The sequence below is a fragment of the Salvelinus alpinus genome, chromosome 1 (assembly GCF_045679555.1).
Source record: "Salvelinus alpinus chromosome 1, SLU_Salpinus.1, whole genome shotgun sequence".
In the NCBI taxonomy this organism is placed as follows: domain Eukaryota; kingdom Metazoa; phylum Chordata; class Actinopteri; order Salmoniformes; family Salmonidae; genus Salvelinus; species Salvelinus alpinus.
The window spans coordinates 81,228,759-81,254,589 of NC_092086.1; the positions used below are offsets into that span (position 1 = coordinate 81,228,759).

The window sequence follows — 25,831 nt, forward strand, 5'->3', positions numbered from 1 at the left end:
TTATGTTTAATAAATGTATCGTGTAGTGTGTGTGTGGCAGGCTTACAATGATGGTAAAAAACAACATTTGAGAGTGCGCTGACCCTGGTACGCACCTGGAGGTGGAATGTTTGAAGGGGTACGGGACTGTGAAAAGTTTGGGAACCACTGGTCTACACTATACTTGCTTGTTTTCTCACATAAACTGAAATTATGCGAACTATTAGAATCTTCGCACCCAGGAAATGGCGGCGCGATTTCTGCATATTGTTATGGACTTAGAAGATCAAATGTTGTTGTTTTTATTTAAAAAAAAATGTGACTATGAGAGCAAACCTATGAATTTCTGACTCTGTTGACAGCCTCATTTATCTCTTTCAATAGTAGGCATACTATTAGCCTACTTGCACAGTGCAGCTTGGGTTGGCCTGACTATGAAAGACCAATATGGGAATGATACTTTTATGTCATTCAGAGTGTATGTCACTTTCTCATATAATTCTTTTTAAAGGGCTCCTTTCCTTTGCCGGGTGGGCCCTTTTAATCTTTTTTATTAGAGTATAGCCACATTTCCAGGCACCACTACACCACTGGGGGCACCCATTCTGGATGTTGTTTTAGCAGCCCCCACCCTGATTCCACCAAAGATGGTGGATGAATGAAGATGTCCCACTCAGGCTGCTTACCATTGAAAATAAATGTCAGTTCCGGTCTAATTAACAAGGTGACTCTCCCATAGGCACCAGTGCCTTAGCAGCTGTGTCTGGTCTGCTTAGTTCATTGACTGTACATGAACCCTACTATGACTTGACAGAGACAAACGTTACTAGTCCAAAACACAAGATCCATTCTTCTGTTACATTTCCACAAAAGCCATTTCCTTAGCATAGAAAAGCAGTATGGTCTGTACATTACTGCTGGAAAGAGTGTTTTGTTTCAGAACAGAATTAATGTTGTTGCATCGTTGATGTCCTATGATGAATAATTTTCAGAGGTCTTGATTTGGCAGTAACACATGTTATGGAGAAAGAGACGGAGCTGTTGCGTGTGGTACAGGCCACTTGTGATGTGTGAAACTATAATACAGTGTGAAACTTGGCTGTGGCCCATAATAAGCTTGGAAAGCTGCAGTTTGAAAAATGATGGGTGCATTTATTTCCATAGGTCAGTGACAAAGTTTGGCCACAGCCTCAGACACAAAGCCACAGTGCTACAGAGATTGGTTAGCCACAACTTCCTGTATTCCCCTCTGGTATGTGCATTACACACACACATACACGGCATCTGCATTGTTTGTCTCAGTTCTGTCCGTAGGCGGGTATGATAATCTGTTTTGTTTGTGTCCTGATATCCTGATGTGGTTGACTCAATGAATCGATGACACACTTTTCATTGTGAAATGTTGTACAATATATTAAGTTAGTTCTTATTTATTTTTGTACATTTTAGGACTAAAGAAGTGGCTATGGGCTGACACATTTTTTTGTACCATTTTTCCTTTTTTTTCTTTTCAAACAATAACAACCATGCAAAGTTAACAGGGAGGTCTACCATGAACATTTCTGATTGGTTAGGGATACGATCTGTTATCTGAATGATAAAAAAAATGTCCCTCCAAAAATGTTCCCTTATGTTCTGTGAACATTTCTTACTAGCTGTGTACTACATACTACTAGATACTAGAGGCCCCAACTCACTGGCCTCAGAAAAAACACTGTTTAAGACTATAGACTGTCCACTAAGGTTGGGTGGTATACCGTATATGCTATATTAACTGTATATACCGTATCCTGGGGTATTTCGAAATACCCTAGGTATGATTTTCCAATAGTGTCAATACGTTTTTTTAAATTATTATATATATTTATATAAATTTGTTATACTTTTTAAATAAATACCTGCAGTTAAGTTGTGCACTAGATAATAGATAAAGCAGATTGCGTTCATTATTTTGCCTGTTAGATAACTAGATAACTATGAAGCTTGCCGGTACTAGTTTCCCAAAACAGCTGTTCAAGCCAGTCATGCGTGTTTGTTTACAAAGAAGCACAACGAGCAAACTGGGAGCACTCCTGCAGCACAACTTAAGTGAGGTGATCAAAATCAAATCAAATCAAACTTTATTTCTCACATGCGCCGAATACAACAAGTGTAGATCTTACCATGAAATGCTTACATACAAGCCCTTAACCAACAGTGTAGTTCAAGAAGAGTTAAGAAAATATTTACCAAATAAACTGAAGTAAAAAAATAAATAAAATCCTCAACACGGGGGCCCCTCAGGGGTGCATGCTCAGTCCCCACTTGTACTCCCTGTTCACCCATGACTGCATGGCCAAGCACGACTCCAAAACCATCATTAAGTTTGCAGACGACACAACAGTGGTAGGCCTGATCACCGACAATGATAAGACAGCCTATAGGGAGGAGGTCAGAGACCTGGCAGTGTGGTTCCAGGATAACAACCTCTCCCTCAACGTGATCAAGACAAAGGAGATGATCGTGGACTACAGGAAAAGGAGGGCCGAGCACGCCCCCATTCTCAGCGACTGGACTGCAGTGGAGCAGGTTGAGAGCTTCAAGTTCCTTGGTGTCCAGATCATCAACGAACTATCAGTGTCCAAACACACCAAGACAGTTGTGAAGAGGGCATGACAATGCCTATTCCCCCTCAGGAGACGGAAAAGATTTGGCATGGGTCCTCAGATCCTCAAAAAGTTATACAGCTGCACCACTGAGAGCATCCTGACTGGTTGCATCACTGCCTGGTATGGCAACTGCTCGGCCTCCGACCGCAAGGCACTACAGAGTGTAGTGCGTACGCCCCAGTACATCACTGGGACCAAGCTTCCTGCCATCCAGGACCTCTATACCAGGCGGTGTCAGAGGAAGGCCCTAAAAATTGTCAAAGACTCCAGCCACCCTAGTCATAGACTGTTCTCTCTGCTACCGCACGGAAACGGTACCGGAGCGCCAAGTCTATGTCCAAAAGGCTTCTTAACAGCTTCTACCCCCAAGCCATATGACTCCTGAACAACTAATCAAATATCTACCCGGACTATTTACATTGACCCCCACCCCCATTTTTAACACTGCTGCTACTTTCTGTTTATTATCTATGCATAGTCACTTTACCTACATGTACATATTACATGAAATACCTCGACTAACCTGTGCCCCCACACATTGACTCTGTACCGGTACCCCCGTATATAGCCTCGTTACTGTTATTTTATTGTTGCTCTTAATTATTTGTTATTTTTCTAGTTTCTAGTTTCTACTTTTATTTTTTATTTTTCATTATCTTAACACTTATTTTTCTTAAAACTGCATGGTTGGTTAAGGGCTTGTAAGTAAACTGTAAGGTCTACCTACACCTGTTGTATTCGGCACATCTGACAAATATAATATAATTTGATTTGATTTTATAGCAATCCATAAAATATGATGTATCTCCATCAGGTACAAACCCGAAGAAGCGCTGATAACTGGAATTAACCCTGCCAAAGTTAACAGGGGGAGGTCGACGACAAAGCAGCCTGCTTTAGAACTGTTTTAACAATGTTTTAACATTTCTAAATCAGTTCCACACAAAGCCAAAGCACCAAGAAGGAGTTTATAAACAGCGGTCACACTCCTTTCTCCCTGGGACCTCAACTGAAACGCAGAACCAGTGCCACAATATAACAGGTCACAAAGGAACAAGCTCCCTCTCCAAACATTTGGATTCTACTCCCAAACTGCAACTGTTTACATCCAATGCCAGCAAGACAGCTGATTATGTAATTATTGCTTCCCTGCCTTGGTTTTATTGTTCACACTGTGTTTAGGATCAGGTTGTAAACATCTTTGTGCTGACACTGGCAGATGCACTAGAGAGTGGAAAGCTTAGATGCCGTGTTTAATTAGGTTTCCAGGTGACTTAGACTCCCTAGCCAGTTTGTTCAGTATGTGGGTGAGACACCAATTGCTGCTTTCCTCCTCTGTCCATTGTCTTATAGGTCTTCTTACAGTAACACAAAGCTAGTTACTTGATAGACTAGGATAGCCATATCAAAGTATTAACTATTTACTACTACAGTATTTACAACTATTTACAATTAATTTAGATTTTGATGTGAACATAGGCATTAATGCAACAATAGCATGACAAAGTTTTCAGAAAATGTAAACCTCCAATCATTTTCAGTTTCTTCAGAACAGGATTACATTTTTCAGTTCAAAGCATCATTTTCTTAGATGGTTCTTTGACAAATACCACAGATTTAGAAAATATTTGTACGAAAATTTGCAAATCTTAGAAAACATAGAACATATCAAACTGCATGACTTCCCTGAAACAAAATAGAGAACAATACAAATTATTTGATTTTCTTTGGTAAAAATATCACAGCAAACATATTTTAACTTAAATAGTGGTGTCCCTCCAAATAATAATGGATAAAAATGTAAAGTCTGCTTCATTTGTTTAAAAGACAAGCCAGCTCAAATCACTTTAGCATCCGAAAGAATGAAATCGCAGATTTTGTCATTACCCCAAAGATTTTTTTAAACCGTGCAGGCCAGCCGAATAGGAAAAAGGACATTTGCAAAGAAATCTTGTCGTACCACTATGGCAGAAGGGTGTTACCCCTGCCTGTTTGGTAAGTATTTCTGTACAGTGCCACACAAACTAAAGACAATGCCCAAGCATTACAGAAAATGACCAATAAAATCCCAAAAGTTTGCGAAAACGTTCTAAAATGGATTTACCTTGATGGTGCTGGCCATATTTGTTCAGGACCTTTCAATCCTGGTAAAACACAATGGTATAAATTTGAATATAATTTTTTTCTGGACAGCAAGCTAGTTGAGGTTCCACTAAGCGTCGTTTGGAGCGGATGAGATTGTGCTAACGTTGGGAAGTGAAGTCAGCCAATAGCAGGAAGAGGTTTCTATTGGTTCTGGCCACCGCAACTCGAAGAAACAGGATATTTGGGAGTGAGGAGATAAGAAGTGTTAAAAAAAGTTGTTATTCTTGATGATGTGTGTTAGAAGTTTTATTTTTTAGTGAGGAGGGGTAAGGTTGTAGGGGGGATCTAGCCAAGAAGGCTGATCTGAGGGGGTCTCTACTGACACAGGCAGGTGCGAAGTGTGTGTCTGTGTGTGTCTCAGACAGACATAAACCCATGACAGGATGCAGATGTCTGATCCTACGGTCCATACTTGACACGCTTGCCTGCCATGAGCCTCTCTAGAGGCCTAACAGTTGAGGATAGCTACAGTGAGGACGTCACTAACCTTGGCACAGAGCACTCAACACTTTCGAGAAGCTAATTTCACCACTTTTGAACAAGGGACATTTCAACATTACTACACACTTTTTAAATCTGGTTTTTATATACTCTACTTACATAAACTCAATTGAGTAGCATGTCAGGTCACATTTATGCCTCAATTTAGTAGACCACCTGCATAATAAACAGAACAACTGAACATCCTCACAATGAATTCAAATCGAATCAAATCAAATGTTATTTGTCACATACTTCATAAACAACAGGTGTAGACAACAGTGAAATTATTACATACGGGCCCTTCCCAACAATGCAGAGAGAAAGAAAATTGTGAAATAATAGAAAAGTAAAACACATAATAATAAAAGTAATAATAAATACTCAATGAGTAACGATAACTTGGCTATATACATGAGGTATCAGTACCGAGTCGATCTGCAGGGGTACAAGGTAACTAAGAATAAATGACAGATAATAAACAGTAGCAGCAGCATATGTGATGAGTAAAAAAAAGTTTGTGCAATTAAAGGCCCAGTGCAGTCAAAAACATGATGTTCTTATGTTTTATATATATTTCCACGCTATGAGGTTGGAATAATACTGTGAAATTATGAAAATTATGATAATGCCCTTTCAGTGTAGGAGCTGTTTGAAAATACCTGTTTTGATGGGATGGAGTTTTGGCCTGACTGGGGACATCACCAGGTGGTAAATTAGTTAATAGATCGACACAAAACAGAGTTACAAACAGAAATGATTTGATATTTTACCTTTAATGGTAATTGAATAGAGAAAGGGATGTGAGCGGCTCAGCCCCTCCTTTCTTCAGGAGGGTCTGAAGACTAGAAGTGAGAAAGCAGCAAAGCTGAGCAGCCCTGATAAGGAGGTGGAGTCAAGGAGCAAGTAAAGGAGAGGAAATCAGAGCGCAGCCTGACATCCTGCTGCCGACCTCTGTCAAAACACTTGTGACTAACCACCCCTGGTTCTGGACGCTGATTACACGCACACACACACAAACAGGCGGGGTCATACCTAGCTGCACTGTGACCTCTGACCTGAGACCACTCTCAGGTGTGCGGTAGAACCACGGTTCAAACCTGCAAGCCCTACCCTCAGTAGGACTCCATAATACTGACCGCAGTGGTTCTGTGGTCCAAGACAGCACGACAAGAGTTCACATTGCATTGTAAACTGACTGTGGCTTTGCATCATATCAGTTACAAAGAGAGGAAGTGGCTGTGACAAGAACAGTGTTTTCTCGATTTTGAAAGGAATTTAGTAATTTAACACCTGATATGTGACCACTATCTGCTATTGAATTACACGTCTGTTGATTTTGCAACAAATTAAGTTTGGGAGGGGGCAAAATACATTACCTGTATTATTTTGTACCAAAACCAACAAACACATGACAGCACTTAACTTGTGATTTCAAGTATTATTGATGGGTGTGCATTTTGTAAGACTTTGAAATGTTGCAAATATTTAGCATTGTCTTTAAACAGATGATCACAAGATAACATTACATCAAAGAAGAGCAGGAAGAGAAAAATCCAACAAAAGATCAGAAAATGTGCTAGTTATCAAAAAGTTTCGGCTTCTCTCTCTCTCCCTCAATCTCTCCTGTTGTCTGACTGGTTTAATGGCCTTCTGCAGGAAGTCTGTAGGATATAACCCCTGTTCCCCTCTCTCACTAAACCTGGGCCGCCCAACACTGCCGACACACAAACACACACAAAACGTTGGATTTCATCTAATTTTAACATTCTGTCATGAAGAACACATGTTCAACTTCATTAAAAATATATATTTTCCCATCTCAAATACTGTTGTTAGTGCCTATTAAGTGCCCAAATGTATCTTAAATCAGCCATAAATCCCCTGGGAAATGGAAGCTTGTTGTGTGCAAGCTTCCACTCCCCCCCCACACACACACACCTCAACCATCCCAACCCTCCACCTCACCAAATCCCAGTCATCCTACCTCCATTACCCCCCACCCCCTACCCACTACCACCATACCCCCTCACTCCCCTTCACCATATCCCTTTCCACTATATTCATCTCTAACATATCCCCCTCCTCACCCCATCTCCATCTCATCTCCCTCACCCCATCTTTAGCATACCCCCCAGTCACCCTCCTACTCCCCTACCCTCCACTCCATTTCCAACAGATCTTGCCTGGAAGCACTACCTCCACACGGGGCTGGGAAGCCGGGCTGCTCCCTCTCATAGGAATATCCTGTGTACTGCGATTAACCAACATTTCGGGGGAGTTTGACTTATTAAACAACTATTGATCGACGTCGGTTCAATTACTGGAATTCCATCTATTTATGTTTTTTTGTGAGCTCAACGCACCGTTTCTCTAGAAAGAAATCAAATCATTCACGAGAGAAATTCATGCCACGATCACGTGCTAGTTGGAACTAGGAAACTCTGAAATGTCTGTCTTCCTAACTGGTTGAACACGTGTATAACTACAACCAATTAGTGACATTTTTGACTAGCATGTGAACGTGGCCAAAGTCTTGAACTATGAGGGATGCTGGGCTGAAAGGAGTTGTAGTTTTCATTATAAATATTCAACCTAGTGCAGTGCAGAAACGTGGTAATTAACTACAATGACCATAATCCACTACGCCTGTTCTTCCCAAGCCTCTCTCAGCCTATTGCAGACAGTCTGAGCACTGATGGAGGGATTGTGCATTCCTGGTGTAACTCGGGCAGTTGTTGTTGCCATCCTGTACCTGTCCCGCAGGTGTGATGTTCGGATGTACCGATCCTGTGCAAGTGTTGTTACACGTGGTCTGCCACTGCGAGGATGATCAGCTGTCCGCCCTGTCTCCCTGTAGTGCTGTCTTAGGCGTCTCACAGTACGGACATTGCAATTTATTGCCCTGGCCACATCTGCAGTCCTCATGCCTCCTTGCAGCATGCCTAAGGCACGTTCACACAGATGAGCAGGGACCCTGGGCATCTTTCTTTTGGTGTTTTTCATAGTCAGTAGAAAGGCCTCTTTAGTGTCCTAAGTTTTCATAACTGTGACCTTATTTGCCTACCGTCTGTAAGATGTTAGTGTCTTAACGACCGTTCCAGAAGTGCATGTTCATTAGTTTATGGTTCATTGAACAAGCATGGCAAACAGTGTTTAACCCTTTACAATGAAGATCTGTGAAGTTATTTGGATTTTTACGAATTATCTTTGAAAGACAGGGTCCTGAAAAAGGGAAGTTTCTTTTTTTGCTGAGTTTATATACAAAAAATATGTATTATAATATCGTCTTTGTATCTCAAAATCATTGTAATGTGGTTAACCTTAAAAATCTAAATGAAAATTCAACCAGAGAGCGCCCTTACATCATGGGATAAGGCGGCACTTGACCGTTGCACTTGAATCTTTCCTACAGTGAATGGCTAGGCCCACTATGCTATGAAACCACACACTATTGCAGAGACTTGATATTACCAGCTGCAATTCAAATGGTGAAAACAATGTGTGGAGAGGCAAAGGCACAAACTCACTTCAATATCTTTGTCAGATACATTTTTTTTTAAAGTATGATATTGCTAGCAATCAAGAAGAAACTCAGACTAAACAACTCAAAAACTCCTCCGCTCATGATCTCCAAATGGATGTTAGCTGTGAGTGCAGAGATTTTGACTTTTGTTCGCTACTCATGTCAGGGGATGCTATTCACAGGGACATATTGTTCTGTCTCATGATTCCCAAGCATGAAACGGAACAGGGGATGTTCAGTGTGCTGCGGGCTATACTGTTGAAAAACTGATTCCACGGGATCGAATGGTGGGCTTTTGCACAGATGGGGCTTCATCTATGGCGAGACAGCAGGCAGGCCTCTGCACTCTAGTTATGAATGTGTCTCCCTCTGTCATATGGACGCATTGTATGATAAACCGAGAGCAACTGGCGGCAAAAGAGCTGAGCACAGAACTCAGATATACTGTAGCAGGTAACTTTGATCATAAACTACATCAAACCACATCCACTGCGCACACTCCTGTTTGCAAAACTATGTGGAGATATGGGATTAGAGCATAACAACATTCTATTTCACACTGAGGCTTGGTGGTTATCGAGGGGGAGTGTTTGAGAGAGGAACTGTTGTCAGAGGAAATGTGTCTCCATGCCTATGTAAGACACATATTTGGGAAACTGAACAAACTGAACGCATGTGTGCAGGGGAAATACAAAAACATTCTACAGGTGAGTGACAGAATCAGTGGATTCAGAGGAAATAATTAGTATAGGAGAGAGTCTTTTAAAAGTGAACCGTGCCCCCTTCCCTTGGCTGTGCATGTTTCTAACAGAAAACAGCATCAGTAAGTGTCCCACACGATGATGAATGCTCACCTACAATGCTTCGAAGAGCACTTTGGGACCTACTCCCCAATCCATTTGACTGTGATCCTGGCTCAGTTGACATGCCGGTAAGTGAAATCGAACAGCTGATTGAGCTGTCATGTGATCTAATGCATTCACGGGACACTGTGGACAAGTTTTGGTTCCTGACTCAAAGTGAATACCCTGCTGTCTCCCGCTGAGCATTAATGCCGCGTTCAAAACAACTGGGAACTTGGAAATCGCCGACTTCCAACTTCAGTGCATTCAAGACAACTGGGAACTCGGAAAAAAATAGAACTCGGGAACTCTGGCCTCTTTCTAGAGCTCCGACTTTCCGATCTAATGATCACTGATATCATGATTTGACCTTGCATTCCCAGTTGCCTTGAAAGCACCATCAGTGCTCTCGTCTACATTAAACCCAAATATCGATCCAGGTTGGATGTGACAGCAGAGATGAGGTGCGCAGTCGACCACATCCCCTGACTGAGAAGCTCTGTCACAACATGCAACAAGCACACCCATTTCATTAGTGGTGGTGAGATAAGATACATTATGTCAGACTAATTTGCAATTGACTGTCATAGCCCCACATTAAAGTCCAAGTGAAAGTGCTAGTTAAGTGTTTTTATTTATTTAAAAAAAACATTTGGGGGGGGGGGGGTCGAGGTGAGGAGGAGGATTATTTAAGCTACTATTTGAATAGGTAGGGTTCCAGATGTTTTTGGAAGATCGGCAGGGGGAAGCCATTGGGGCGCCAGGACAGAGAAGAGCATAGCTTGAAGATAGGGAGGGGCAGTTCCTCTTGCTGTCCGTAGGTAAGCACCATGGTCTTGTAGTGGATGAGAACTTCGACTGGAAGCCAGTGGAGTGTGCAGAGGAGCAGGGTGACATGAGAGAACTTGGGAAGGTTGAAAACCAGGCGGGCTGCTTCGTTTTGGATAAGTTGCAGAGGTTTGATGGCACAAGCGGGGAGCCCAGCCAACAGGAAGTTGCAGTAGTCCAGAAGGGAGAGGACAAGTGCCTGGATTAGGACCTGCGCCGCTTCCTGTGTGAGGTAGGGTCGTACTCTACGGATCTTATAGAGTATGAACCTGCAGGAGCGAGTCACTGCTGTGATGTTTGCAGAGAAGGACAGGGTGTTGTACAAGGTTACACCAAGGTTCTTTGCATTCTGGGAGGGCGACACTGTGGAGTTGTCAACCATGATGGAGAGGTCTTTGAGCGGGCAGGTCTTTCCTGGGAGGAAGAGCAGCTCCGTCTTGTCGAGGTTGAGCTTGAGGTGGTGGGCCAACATCCAGTACAGTACGGGGAGCACTGAGATAATGTTAGATGATTGTCTGGCTGGTTGGCTGTTACTGCCTGAGCAAAGATCAGATGATGACTTTAAGAAATGAAAAATAATAAAGTCATCAAATAAAACTAAGTAATATACACAATATGAAATATTGTATTTAATGTATCGTAATTTCCTTTTTTTCTATTGATGTCTACCCAATGTGGACCTGACAGAGACAATTAAATGTTTTTAATGTTTTGGCAATTGACTGTTCACTATTTCATTGAATGTTCATTATAACTGGCTTTGGAATTTCCATAAAAAAGCTTTTTTTATGTCATTATTTCATAATTATTTCACGAAAACCATGACCTCAAAAAGCACTAATTGCTCAGCACTAACGCACACACGCACACAAACACACACACACACAGTTTCACTTGGCTCGTTTATAAATACAGCAGCCCTGCTCCACGCAGCACATCCTCCACTTCAGGGGCTCCAGAAGAGGAGGAAGCTCCACTATAGACTTGTGTGCGTAAAAAGCCATATTGATGATCTTGGGCAAAATGCTTGGTGTCACAAGTGAATGTCTGGTTGTATGGGCTAGTGTGTTTAGAGCTGAACAATAGAGGAAGAGTGTGAAGGGCTCGGTCACATGCTGGGTACAGTATGTGTGGACTGTGGAGCACTTGGGCACACGGCTAATGCTAATGGGAACCCTCTGTTAATCCCAGTACAAAGGCAGGGCATTGGCAGATAGCCTACTGCAGGTAAAAGTGGAAGTGTTCCTAAGATGTGTCTCAATGGTACGTGACTCTGAAAAGTCCTCCTTGTAAATAGGTGAGGCAAAAGTGTTCCCTGAAAGAAAAATATTGACATAGCAGACCAAGTTAAGGCTCTAACGATCAATCTACCTTTCTCTCCCTCTCCCTCCATCAATGAATGGCTCACACTCTGCGCTGTCTGATGTCTACATGACTTGTTCGTGTTCAGCTCCTAGTGGAGTAAAGGGCCTCAACAGAGATTCTCCATCGAACACCCTCTGACGTAAACTACTGTAAACAACCAAACGTTGCTCTCTATGTTCAGCCTAATGACCAGGTATGTGTGCCTCCTGTGGCACAGGGCTCATAAACTCCATTAACAGTTGGCTGACGGCTAGAGCTCCTCCATTACCGTCTGAGAGCAGAGGGTTGAACAGATCCCTGTCTGTGTGCTGGTGGTCTGCCTGTGGTAGCCATGTGGGGAGGCAGGGTGGTCACAAGAGAGAGAGCAGGAAACCAGCATCCCTCTGCCATCCGACATACACTATATGCCCGGCTGCCACAGACATTTATGGAGAATTACAGCGTGAGTAGTAGTACACCCATTCTGATGCTTTATAAGCATGTTTATGACCTATTGTTAACGTTAGTAAGGCTCCTTAGTGGCGTATCGTGCATAAAAGATTTGTAGGTTAGATTACAGTTCATGACGAGTATTATAATTCTGGGTCGGTTATATCATGTTAGCCTGCCTTCTCTGCGTATCAAATCAAATCAAATTGTATTGGTCACATGCACTTATTTAGCAGATGTTATTGCGGGTGTAGCGAAATGCTTGTGTTCCTAGCTCCAACAATGCAGTAGTATCTAACAGTTCACAACAATAGACATTAATCTAAAAGTAAAAGAATGGAATATATAAATATTAGATTGAGCAATGTCGGAGTGCAATTGACTAAAATACAGTAGAATAGAATACAGTATGTACATATGAGATGAGTAAAGCAGTATGTAGACATTATTTAAACATTATTAAAGTGAATAGTGTTCCATTATTAAAGTGGCCAGTGATTCCAAGTCTATGTATATAGGGCAGCAGCCTCTAAGGTGCAGGGTTACGTAACCAGGTGGAAGTCGGTTAGGGATGGCTATTTAACAGTCTGATGGCCTGATGGCTGTTTTTCAGTCTCTAGGTCCCAGCTTTGATGCATCTGTACTGACCTCACCTTCTGGATGATAGCGGGGTGAACAGGCCGTGGCTCGGATGGTTGATGTCCTTGATGATCTTTTTGGCATTCCTGTGACATCGGGTGCTGTACGTGTCCTGGAGGGCAGGTAGTTTGCCCCCAGTGATGCGTTGGGCAGACCACACCACCCTCTGGAGAGCCCTGCGGTTGCCAGCGGTGCAGTTGCCGTACCAGACAGTGATACAGCCCGACAGGATGCTCTCAATTGTGCATCTGTAAAAGTTGTGAGGGTTTTAGGGCCAAATTTCTTCAGCCTCCTGAGGTTGAAGAGGTGCTGTTGTGCCTTCTTCACCACACTGTCTGTGTGGTTATCAGCCTTTTATTTTGATTATGCACTTCACTAGAATTTTCTTTTTTTCTTCTTTACCCCCTAATTCACCATGTTTTCCTTCTTCTTTGTGTACATCTCCAATCATTTGTTTATCTCTCTTAAAAATCAAATTATGTTATTTTTTTATGGTTTTGTTCTATAAACATTGAAAGGGGAAGGTGATTACAAGCAAGATCAGTGTTTCTTACCTCTCCTGCTCATGTTCTTTTTGCTGACCTTTCAAACCTTTAATCATACATTTTTGGGGGTATTTTCTTGTGTGCAAATAAATAAATACAAATAAATAAAATAATTGGTTTTCTTATTCACTGTGAGTTTTACTTCAGCAGTCCCATAAAAAAAATAAAGACTTAAAAGTTCCTGCCCACAATCCAGATAGACAACATTTCAAAGATTGTGCATTGGATTTAACAGCAGCTCATCTCTCTCGAAAGCCACTGCGTTTAAGCTTTGAGCTCAATGTATGAAAAGGACTTTGTAAATAAAGTTAGCAATATTACTCGCTATTAGGTATAAAACAAAACTGATGGGCATGTATCGTTTCCATTTAAGAACAGTAGCATATACAAATTAATTCTAACTTTTAGTTTCCCTCAGTCCAGTTCTATCTCGGTTCCTAAGCACTGTAAAACACTGACTGAGCACGGTCATCCCACCAGTTCAGAAGAGATCCTGTTGAGACTGAAGGAGTGAAGGGGGACATTTAAGGATCACTTACACCTAAACACAGCCTGGCAGTATCCTGCAGCAGCACTGCGTGGATGCTCATTTAGCATTCCATAGCCTCCTGTAGCATTGTATTCATACAGGAGGAGGCAGGGAGGGAGAGAGGGAGATAGAGAGAGAGCGATACAGAGAACCCCATATTATTTGAATTAATCACTGTGGCCAGACAGTTATATTAAAAATAACATAAATGTTTTAGCCTTCGGTCATGATGGCTCGTCTGTTGCTTGACAAAACACTTGCCTGAAGCTGACGGTATAAGGGGCTGTGGGCGCTCTCTGGCTCTTTCTGGCAAGCCACATGACCGTCATGTGTTTTCTATTTGACAGGAGCCATCCAATCTCGCTACGCGACATCATCACAATGATATATGACAGGATTGGACGGCACAGGGCACCAGTCACAGCACAGGCTCTATGGAACCTGACCCTGAAGTGATGGGATACGGTTTTAGACACAACATCATGCCACTCATTCGTAATACAAAGAAGGTTTTGTCCACAGTGTGTGTGATCGACTCATAATACAACGAAGCACGTGTCTACACTGATTTCAATGGGAGATATTAAACCATATGAAAATAAGCACAGTTCAGGCTTTACTGTGTTCCAAATTTGGCCTTGCAAGTTACAGTGTAGGCATGATGTGTCCAGTCGAGGAGTAATCTCACCCTAGATGTGTAGGGACAAACCAGGAAGTGGTAAACAACACGACCTGCCTCTGTACAGTCCGGGAGGAGAGGCGGTTGAAAGTTTGGAAAAAGTTAACTCAGAGAGGTCGTTTGGAGCCCAGACCAGCATGTTCACTTTCTAGCTACAATCTAGTTGTATTTATTCTACAGTGATGAGATTAAAGACAACCAAACAAACTAGAAACTATCCTAAAAGAAAACCTTGGGTTAAAGTAGGGTATAACTGTTAGGATAAGAAAAGCCAAAGTTTTACAGATATACAGTACCAGTCAAAAGTTTGGACCCACCTACTCATTCAAGGGTTTTTCTTGATTTTTACTATTTTCTACATTGTAGAATAATAGTGACGACATCAAAACTATGAAATAACACATATAGAATCATGTAGAAACCAAAAAAGTGTTAAACAAATCAAAATATATTTTATATTTGAGATTCTTCCAAGTAACCACCCTTTGCCTTGATGACAGCTTTGCACACTCTTGGCATTCTCTCAACCAGCTTGAGGTCCGGTGATTGAGGTTGAGGTCCGGTGATTGTGGATCTGATACAGCACTCCATCGCTCTCCTTCTTGGTCAAATAGCCCTTACACAGCCTGGAGTAAATATATCACAGATAGTGTCACTAGCAAAGCACCCCCACACCATCACGCCTCCTCCTCCATGCTTCAAGGTGGGAACCACACATGCAGAGATCATCTGTTCACCTACTCTGCGTCTTACAAAGACACGGTGGTTGGAACCAAAAATCTCAAATTTGAACTCATCAGACCAAAGGACAGATTTGCACCGGTCTAATGTCCATTGCTCATGTTTCTTGGACAAAGCAAGTCTCTTCTTCTTATTGTTGTCCTTTAGTAGTCGTTTCTTTGCAGCAATTCGACCATGGAGGCCTGATTCACGCAGTCTCCTCTGAACAGTTGATGTTGAGATGTGTCTCTTACTTGAACTCTGTGAAGCATTTATTTGGCCTGCAATTTCTGAGGCTGGTAACTCTAATGAACTTATCCTCTGCAGCAGAGGTAACTCTGGGTCTTCCTTTCCTGTGGCAGTGCTCATAAGAGCCAGTTTCATCATAGCGCTTGATGTTTTTTGCGACTGCACTTTTAAGACATGACTGACCTTCATGTCTTAAAGTACTAATGTACTGTCTTTTCTCTTTGCTTATTTGAGCTGTTATTGCCATAATATGGACTTGGTATTTTACCAAATAGGGCTGTCTTCTGTATACCACTCCTACCTTGTCACAACACAACTGATTGGCTCAAATGCATTAAGAAGCAAAGAAATTCCACAAATGTACTTTTAACAAGGCACACCTGTTAATTGAAATGCATTCCAGGTGACTACCTCATGAAGCTGGTTGAGAGAATGCCACGAGTGTGCAAAGCTGTCATCAAGGCAAAGGGTGGCTACTTTGAAGAATCTAAAATATATATATTTTTAACTTTTTGGGTTACTACATGATTCCATATATGTTATTTCATAGTTTTGATGTCTTCACTATTATTCTACAATGTAGAAAAATTAAGAAAAATCCTTGAATGATTAGCGGTGTTCAAACTTTTGACTGGTACTCTACATTCCTCTCCAGCTAACCTCCTTTAAGTTAATTAAGGAAGAGTGCTGTTCTTCCTTCATAATTCATAATTCTCTATACACCATTGGAAGGTACCGTATTCTTGAAGGGGAGCTGTTCTTCTCTTCTAGCCATCCAGGTTGAAGTAGCTACCTATAAGTCTACCTGTGTTATCATAAGGGCAGAGACCCAGGCAGACCGCCTGCCACTCTGTGACATATTTCATTTGGCTAGACCCAGACCACTGGCACGCCAGCCCTCCGTGAGTCTCACCACAAGACTGGCGGGGTGAAGCCACGAAGCAGGAAAGAATGTCCATGGCCAGGAGGGGAGAGGGACAGAATTCCTGCCTTCTCACGTCACCTTGCCAATTTATACTGTATATTCAGCCAGGACCAAGTCAACAATAAACAATGGATGTAGCCCTCCTGTATTGCTTTGTATCGTGCTGAGCAGGTTATGAAGTATGATATTATAAATGGGACATGATGATGAAAGCATCAATGGTCTATTGTCATGCTTCTTTTGAATTCACATCTCAAGAGATGCTTTTACATTCTTTGGCAACCTGCAGGTAACTGCCAAAATAATGGAAACACTTGAGTAAATGACCGATACAAAGTATATTGAAAGCAGATGTTTCCACAGAGGTGTGATTCCTGAGAAATTTAGCAATTAACATCCCATCATGCTTAGGGGTCAGTCATAAAAATACTGGGCAGGCTGTTATTTTGGCTACAAAGGCTATCGGATGACAATGCCCCCATCCACAGGGCACGAGTGGTCACTGAATGATTTAATAAGCATGAAAACGATGTAAACCATATACCATGGCCGTCTCAGTCACCAGATCTCAACCCAATTGAACACTTATGGGGGATTCTGGAGTGGCGCCTGAGACAGCGTTTTCCTCCACCATCAACAAAACACCAAATTATGGAATATATCATGGAAGTATGGCGAGTTCCAGACACTTGTAGAATATATGCCAAGGTGCATTTAAGTTGTTCAGGCTCTTGGTGACCCAACGCCCTATTAAGACGCTTTATGTTGGTGTTTCCTTTATTTTGGTAGTTACCTGTACGTATATGCCAAATGTGAGAGCAGACATGTCACCAATACCAAATGATCAATACATGATGAGTGCATGTCATACATCCTTCCTTTATAATTGTGATTTATTATTTATTATTAAGAAAGTACTATTCATAAAGCATATGCATATTTATTAACTACTTCAAATCGAATCAAATCAATTTATTTGTCACATACACATGGTTAGCAAATGTTAATGTGAGTGTAGCGAAATGCTTGTGCTTCTAGTTCCAACAGTGCAGTAATATCTAACAAGTAATCTAACAATTCCCCAACAACTACCTAATACACACAAATCTAAAGGGGTGATGAGAATATGTACATGTAAGTATATGGATGAGCGATGGCCGAGCGGCACAGGCAAAGTGCAATAGATGGTATAAAATACAGTATATACATGTGATATGAGTAATATAAGATATGTGACATTATTAAAGTGCCATTATTTAGAGTGCATTGTATAAAGTGACTAGTGATCCATTTACTAAAGTGGCCAGCGATTGGGTCTCAATGTAGGCAGCAGCCTCTCTGACTTAGTGATTGCTGTTTAGCAGTCTGAAGGCCTTGAGATAGAAGCTGTTTTTCAGTCTCTCAATCCCAGCTTTGATGCCCTTGTACTGACCTCGCCTTCTAGATGGTAGCGGTGTGAACAAGCAGTGGCTCGGGTGGTTGATGTCCTTGATGATCTTTTTGGCCTTCCTGTGACATCGGGTGCTGTACGTGTCCTGGAGGGCAGGTAGTTTGCCCCCAGTGATGCGTAGGGCAGACTGCACCACCCTCTGGAGAGCCTTGCGGTTGAGGGCGGTACAGTTGTCGTACCAGGCTGGCGCTGTTGCGCCTTCTTCACCACACTGTCTGTGTGAGTGGACCATTTCAGACCATTTCACGCGGAGGAACTTAAAACTTTCCACCTTCTCCACTGCTGTCCCTCCGATGTGGATAGGGGGGTGCTCCCTCTGCTGTTTCCTGAAGTCCACGATCACCTCCTTTGTTTTGTTGATGTTGAGTGAGAGGTTATTTTCCTGACACCACACTCCGAGGGCCCTCACCTCCTCTCTGTAGGCCGTCTCGTCGTTGTTGGTAATCAAGCCCACTTCTGTTGTGCCGTCTGCAAACTAGCTGATTGAGTTGGAGGCGTGCATGGCCACGCAGTCGTGGGTGAACAGGGAGTACAGGAGGGGGCTGAGCACACATCCTTGTGGGGCCCCAGTGTTGAGGGTCAGCGAAGTGGAGACGTTGTTACCTACCTTCACCACCTGGGGGCGGCCCGTCAGAAAGTCCAGGACCCAATTGCACAGGGCGGGGTTGAGACCCAGGGCCTCCAGCTTGATGATGAGCTTGGAGAGTACTATGGTGTTGAATGCTGAGCTGTTGTCAATGAACAGCATTCTTACATACAGTGGGGAGAACAAGTATTTGATACACTGACAATTTTGCAGGTTTTCCTACTTACAAAGCATGTAGAGGTCTGTAATTTTTATCATAGGTACACTTCAACTGTGAGAGAAGGAATCTAAAACAAAAATCCAGAAAATCACATTGTATGATTTTTAATTAATTAATTTGCATTTTATTGCATGACATAAGTATTTGATACATCAGAAAAGCAGAACTGAATATTTGGTACAGAAACCTTAGTTTGCAATTACAGAGATCATACGTTTCCTGTAGTTCTTGACCAGGTTTGCACACACTGCAGCAGGGATTTTGGCCCACTCCTCCATACAGACCTTCTCCAGATCCTTCAGGTTTCGGGGCTGTCGCTGGGCAATACGGACTTTCGGCCCCCTCCAATGATTTTCTATTGGGTTCAGGTCTGGAGACTGGCTAGGCCACTCCAGGACCTTGAGATGCTTCTTACGGAGCCACTCCTTAGTTGCCCTGGCTGTGTGTTTCGGGTCGTTGTCATGCTGGAAGACCCAGCCACGACCCATCTTCAATGCTCTTACTGAGGGAAGGAGGTTGTTGGTCAAGATCTCGCGATACATGGCCCCATCCATCCTCCCTTCAATACGGTGCAGTCGTCCTGTCCCCTTTGCAGAAAAGCATCCCCAAAGAATGATGTTTCCACCTCCATGCTTCACGGTTGGGATGGTGTTCTTGGGGTTGTACTCATCCTTCTATTCCTCCAAACACGGCGAGTGGAGTTTAGAGCAAAAAGCTCTATTTTTGTCTCATCAGACCACATGACCTTCTCCCATTCCTCCTCTGGATCATCCAGATGGTCATTGGCAAACTTCAGACGGGCCTGGACATGCGCTGGCTTGAGCAGGGGGACCTTGCGTGCGCTGCAGGATTTTAATCCATGACGGCGTAGTGTGTTACTAATGGTTTTCTTTGAGACTGTGGTCCCAGCTCTCTTCAGGTCATTGACCAGGTCCTGCCGTGTAGTTCTGGGCTGATCCCTCACATTCCTCATGATCATTGATGCCCCACGAGGTGAGATCTTGCATGGAGCCCCAGACCGAGGGTGATTGACCGTCATCTTGAACTTCTTCCATTTTCTAATAATTGTGCCAACAGTTGTTGCCTTCTCACCAAGCTGCTTGGCTATTGTCCTGTAGCCCATCCCAGCCTTGTACAGGTCTACAATTTATCCCTGATGTCCTTACACAGCTCTCTGGTCTTGGCCATTGTGGAGAGGTTGGAGTCTGTTTGATTGAGTGTGTGGACAGGTGTCTTTTATACAGGTAACGAGTTCAAACAGGTGCAGTTAATACAGGTAATGAGTGGAAAACAGGAGGGCTTCTTAAAGAAAAACTAACAGGTCTGTGAGAGCCGGAATTCTTACTGGTTGGTAGGTGATCAAATACTTATGTCATGCAATAAAATGCAAATTAATTACTTAAAAATCATACAATGTGATTTTCTGGATTTTTGTTTTAGATTCCGTCTCTCACAGTTGAAGTGTACCTATGATAAAAATGACAGACCTCTACATGCTTTGTAAGTAGGAAAACCTGCAAAATCGGCAGTGTATCAAATACTTGTTCTCCCCACTGTAGGTATTCTTTTTGTACAGATGGGATAGGACAGTGTGCAGTGAGATGGCGATTGCGTCGTCTGTGGACCTGTTGGGGCGGTATGCAAACTGAAGTGAGTCTAGGGTGGTCGGTAAGGTGGCGATGAGCCTCTCAAACACTACGGGGCGGTAGTCATTTAGTTCAGCTTTCTTTGCCTTCTTTGGTACAAGAACAATGGTAGCCATCTTGAAGCATGTGGGGACAACAGACTGGGATAGGGAGCGATTGAATATGTCTGTAAACACACCAGCCAGCTGGCCTGCACATGCTTTGAGGACGCGGCTCGGGATCCCGTCTGGGCCAGCAGCCTTGCGAGGGTTAACACATTTAAATGTTTTATTTACGACAGCCACGGAGAAGGAGGGGGGGACACACAGTCCGTGTTAGCAGGCCGCGACTGTGACACTGTACAGTCATGGCCAAAAGTTTTGAGAAAATATGAACTTCCACAAAGTTTGCTGCTTCAGTGTCTTCAGATATTTTTGTCAGATGTTACTATGGAATACTGAAGTATAATTACAAGCATTTCATAAGTGTCAAGTCTTTTATTGACAATTACATGAAGTAATTGATGCAGAGTCAATATTTGCAGTTTGACCCTTCTTTTTCAAGACCTCTGCAATCCACCCTGGCATGCTGTCAATTAACTTCTGGGCCACATCCTGACTGATGGCAGCCCATTCTTGCATAATCAATGCTTGGAGTTTGTCAGAATTCGTGTGTTTTTGTTTGTCCACCCGCCTCTTGAGGATTGACCACAAGTTCTCAATGGGATTAAGGTCTGGGGAGTTTCCTGGCCATGGACCCAAAATATCGATGTTTTGTTCCCCAAGCCACTTAGTTATCACTTTTGCCTTATGGCAAGGTGCTCCATCATGCTGTAAAAGGCATTGTTCGTCACAAAACTGTTCCTGGATGGTTAGGAGAAGTTGCTCTCGGAAGATGTGTTGGTACCATTCTTTATTCATGGCTGTGTTCTTCGGCAAAATTGTGAGTGAGCCCACTCCCTTGGCTGAGAAGCAACCCCACACATGAATGGTCTCAGGATGCTTTACTGTTGGCATGACACAGGACTGATGGTAGCGCTCACCTTATCTTCTCCGGACAAGCTTTTTTCTGGATGCCCCAAACAAACGGAAAGGGGATTCATCAGAGACAATGACTTTACCCCAGTCCTCAGCAGTCTGTACCTTTTGCAGAATATCAGTCTGTCCCTGATGTTTTTCCTAGAGAGAAGTGGCTTCTTTGCTGCCCTTCTTGACACCAGGCCATCCTCCAAAAGTCTTCGCCTCACTGTGCATGCAGATGCACTCACACCTGCCTGCTGCCATTCCTGAGCAAGCTCTGTACTGGTGGTGCCCCGATCTCGCAGCTGAATCAACTTTAGAAGACGGTCCTGGCGCTTGCTGGACTTTCTTGGGCGCCCTGAAGCCTTCTTCACAACAATTGAACCGCTCTCCTTGAAGTTCTTGATGATATGATAAATGGTTGATTTAGGTGCAATCTTACTGGCAGCAATATCCTTGCCTGTGAAGCCCTTTTTGTGAAAAGCAATGATGACGGCACGTGTTTCCTTGCAGGTAACCATGTTTTACAGAGGAAGAACAATGATTCCAAGCACCACCCTCCCTTTGAAGCTTCCAGTCTGTTAAATCGAACTCAATCAGCATGACAGAGTGATCTCCAGCCTTGTCCTTGTCAACACTCACACCTGTGTTAACGAGAGAATCACTGACATGATGTCAGCTGGTCCTTTTGTGGCAGGGCTGAAATGCAGTGGAAATGTTTTGGGGGGATTCAGTTCATTTGCATGGCAAAGAGGGACTTTGCAATTAATTACAATTCATGTGATCACTCTTCATAACATTCTGGAGTATATGCAAATTGCCATCATACAAACTGAGGCAGCAGACTTTGTGAAAATTAATATTTGTGTCATTCTCAAAACTTTTGGCCACGACTGTACTATCCTCAAAGTGGGCAAAGAAGGTATTTAGTTTGTCTGGAAGCATGACGTCGGTGTCTGTGACGTGGCTGGATTTCTATTTGTAGTACGTGAATTCCTGTAGACCCAGCCACATACCTCTTGCGTCTGAGTCGTTCAATTGCGACTCCACCTTGTCACTGTACTGCCATTTCGCTTGTTTGATTGCCTTGCGGAGGGAATAGCTACACTGTTTATATTCAGACATATTCCCAGACCTCTTTCCATGGTTAAATGCAGTGGATGGCATGCAGACATGCACATCGCACACCGCTCCCGAGTATACTACTAGCCAATGTCCAGTCTCTTGAGAACAAGGTATATGAAATTTGAGCAAGGGTTGCCTTCCAGAGAGACATCAGAGATTGTAACATTCTCTGTTTCACGGAAACATGGCTCTCTCGGGATATGTTGTCGGAATCGGTTCAGTCACCGGGCTACTCCATGCAATGGGCTGACAGAGATAAACACCTCTCTGGGAAAAGGAAGGGCGGGGGTGTATGCTTTATGATTAACGACTAACGGTGTAATCATAACAACATACAGGAACTCAAGTCCTTCTGCTCACCCGATCTAGAATTCCTTACAATCTTGTGCCAGCCATTTTACCTACAAAGAGAATTCTCGTCAGTTGTAGTCACAGCTGTGTACATTCCCCCTCAAGTAGACACCAAAACGGCCATCAAGGAACTTCACTGGGCAATATGCAAATTGAAACCATACATCCTGAGGTTGCAGTTATTGTAGCTGGGGATTTTAACTAAGCAAATTTGAGAACAAGTCTTTCCTAAATTCTTCCAGCATATTGATTGCAACACCCTCGACCACTGCTACTCTAACTTCTGCATACAATGCCCTCCCCTACCCTCCCTTCGGCAAATCCGACCATGACGCCATCTTGCTCCTTCCGTCTTACAGGCAAAAACTCAAACAGGATGTACCAGTGAAGAGAACCATTCAACGCTGGTCCGACCAATCGAAAGCCACGCTTCAAGATTGTTTTGATCACGCGGACTGGAATATGTTTCGGTCAGCCTCAGAGAACAACATTGACCTATACGCTGACTCGTGAGTGCATTTATAAAAAAGTGCATTGGAGATGTTGTACCCACTGTGACTATTAAAACCTACCCTAACCAGAAACATAACACTTTTATAAACCCATTATAGACCGTGCCTGAACAGAGAGTGTAACCAAAATGTATTGATGGCATGATTTGACATTTTAAGAGCACACTGTGAAAAGCTCCAACACAGGGTCACGAGCCTACAAACAAACAATCCATGCTAGAGGAAAAACAGCAACATAGCGTAACCCTTCTTCCCAACACCAACCAAACCCAACCAGTGGAATTTCCCAGAACGTCCAGTCCAACCCTCTAGCTGTCTGTTCGGGTCACTCTACCAGACACTCCAATAGAGTCATTTGGCACCCTGCAAAGAGGTCCTTTTGAGAGCAACCTGCTGCAGGCTGGTTTCCAGACAGGGCCTCTGCCTTTGTCCCTCGCTCCATGCCAGGAATGGAGGACTTAATGTTTTTAGCTGAGCAGGGCCGGCGGGGCCGGGGCCCTGAGACACTACACACAGTGTGCTGAAAACTTGGAGTCCTCAGTGGGATAGCATCAGTCATCCTGATGGTGGAAATAAACAGTCATTCCTGACTGCTGCTGTTGCTGCTTCTGGAGCTAAGACTGGCCCAGCCTGTGACAGAGCCTGGACACAGAGCCTGCACATTGAGCCTAGAGAGACTCTGAGGTTTATTTATGCTCCTCACATCCATGAACCCAGAGGCTTGTTCTGCCAATTTGGCAGAAAATGACTAGGAATTGATATTGTATGGAGGATGGAATAGCTACACTCTTAGAAAAAAGATTGGATTCCAAAAGGGTTCTTTGGCTGTCCCTATAGGAGAACCCTTCTTGGTTCCAGGTAGAAAACTTTTGGATTCCATGTAGAACCCTCTAGGAGCCAAAAGTGTTCTACCTGGAACCAAAAAGGGTTATTCAAAGGGTTCTCCTATGGGGACAGCAGAAGAACCCTTTTAGGTTCTAGAAAGCACCTTTTTTCTAAGAGTGTACACCTGGTTGTTTTTACGTATAGGATTGCAGTTCATGTTCTAGTTATTCCACTGTAATTGGACGGGCCTGTTGCGTAATGAAGCCTGCATCTTAACTTGAGGCTTACGAACACATACAGTGCATTCAGAAAGTATTAAGAACCCCCGACTTTCTCCACATTTTGTTACGTTACAGCCTTATTCTAAAATGTATTAAATCTTTTTTTCCCCTCATCAGTCTACACACAATACCCCATAACGACAAAGTGAAAACAGGTTTCTAGACATTTTTTCAAATAAAAAATAGAAATAATTTATTTACATAAGTATTCAGATCCTTTGATATGAGACTCGAATTGAGCTCAAGTGCATCCTGTTTCCATTGATCATCCTTAAAATGTTTCTACAACTTGATTGGAGTCCACCTGTGGTAAATTCAATTGATTGGACATCATTTGGAAAGGCACACACCTGTCTATATAAGGTCCCACAGTTGACAGTGCATGTCAGAGCAAACACCAAGCCATAAGGTCGAAGGAATTGTCCGTAGAGCTCCGAGACAGTATTGTGTTAAGGCACAGATCTGGGGAAGGGTACCAAAACATTTCTACAGCATTAAAGGTCCCCAAGAACACACTGCCCTCCATCATTCTTAAATGGAAGAAGTTTGGAACCACCGAGACTCTTCCTAGAGCTGTCCGCCCAGCCAAACTGTGCAATTGGGGGAGAAGGGCCTTGGTCAGAGAGGTGTCCAAGAACTTAATGGTCACTCTGACAGAGCTCCAGATTTCCTTTGTGGAGATGGGAGAACCTTCCAGAAGGACAACCATTTCTGCAGCACTACACCAACCAGGCTTTTATGGTAGAGTGACCAGACGGAAGCCACTCCTCAGTAAATGGCACATGACAGCCCGCTTGGAGATAGCAAAAGGCACTTAAAGGAGTCTCAGACCATGAGAAACAAGATTCTCTGGTCTTGTGAAACCAAGACTGAACACTTTGGCCTGAATGCCAAGCGTCACACCTGGAGGAAACCTGGCAGTATCCCTACGGTGAAGCATGGTGGTGGCAGCATCATGCTGAGAGGTTGTTTTTCAGTGGCAGGGACTGAGAGACTAGTCAGGATCGAGGGATAGATGAACGGAGCAAATTACAGAGAGATCCTTGATGAAAACCTGCTCCAGGGCGCTCAGGACCTCAGTCTGGGGCAAAGGTTCACCGTCCAACAGGACAACAACCCTAAGCACACAGCCAAGTGTGGCTTTCCTGACAAGTCTCTGGATGTCCTTGAGTGGCCCAGCCAGAGCCCGGACTTGAACCTGATCTAACATCCTGGAGACCTGAAAATAGCTGTGCAGCGACTCTCCCCACCAACCTGACAGAGCTTGAGAGGATCTGCAGAATTTGTTTTGAGAAACTCCCCAAATACA

At 43.3% G+C, this 25,831-nt stretch overlaps 1 protein-coding gene across 4 annotated transcripts in view; it reads right to left on the reverse strand.

Annotated features, from left to right (window-relative positions):
- Nucleotides 1-25,831, reverse strand: part of LOC139531456 (transcriptional regulator Erg-like) — a 106,850-nt gene that overhangs the window by 40,137 nt on the left and 40,882 nt on the right. Inside the window, exon 1 of one of the 4 annotated variants that reach the window (XM_071327926.1) lies at nt 4,732-4,993. The exons of the other annotated variants lie outside the window; for them this stretch is intronic. Coding sequence (XP_071184027.1) covers nt 4,732-4,749 — 18 coding nt within the window. The 5' untranslated portion in view covers nt 4,750-4,993. Of the gene's footprint in view, nt 1-4,731; nt 4,994-25,831 lie in introns of those variants that run through there. 4 annotated transcript variants of the gene reach the window in all.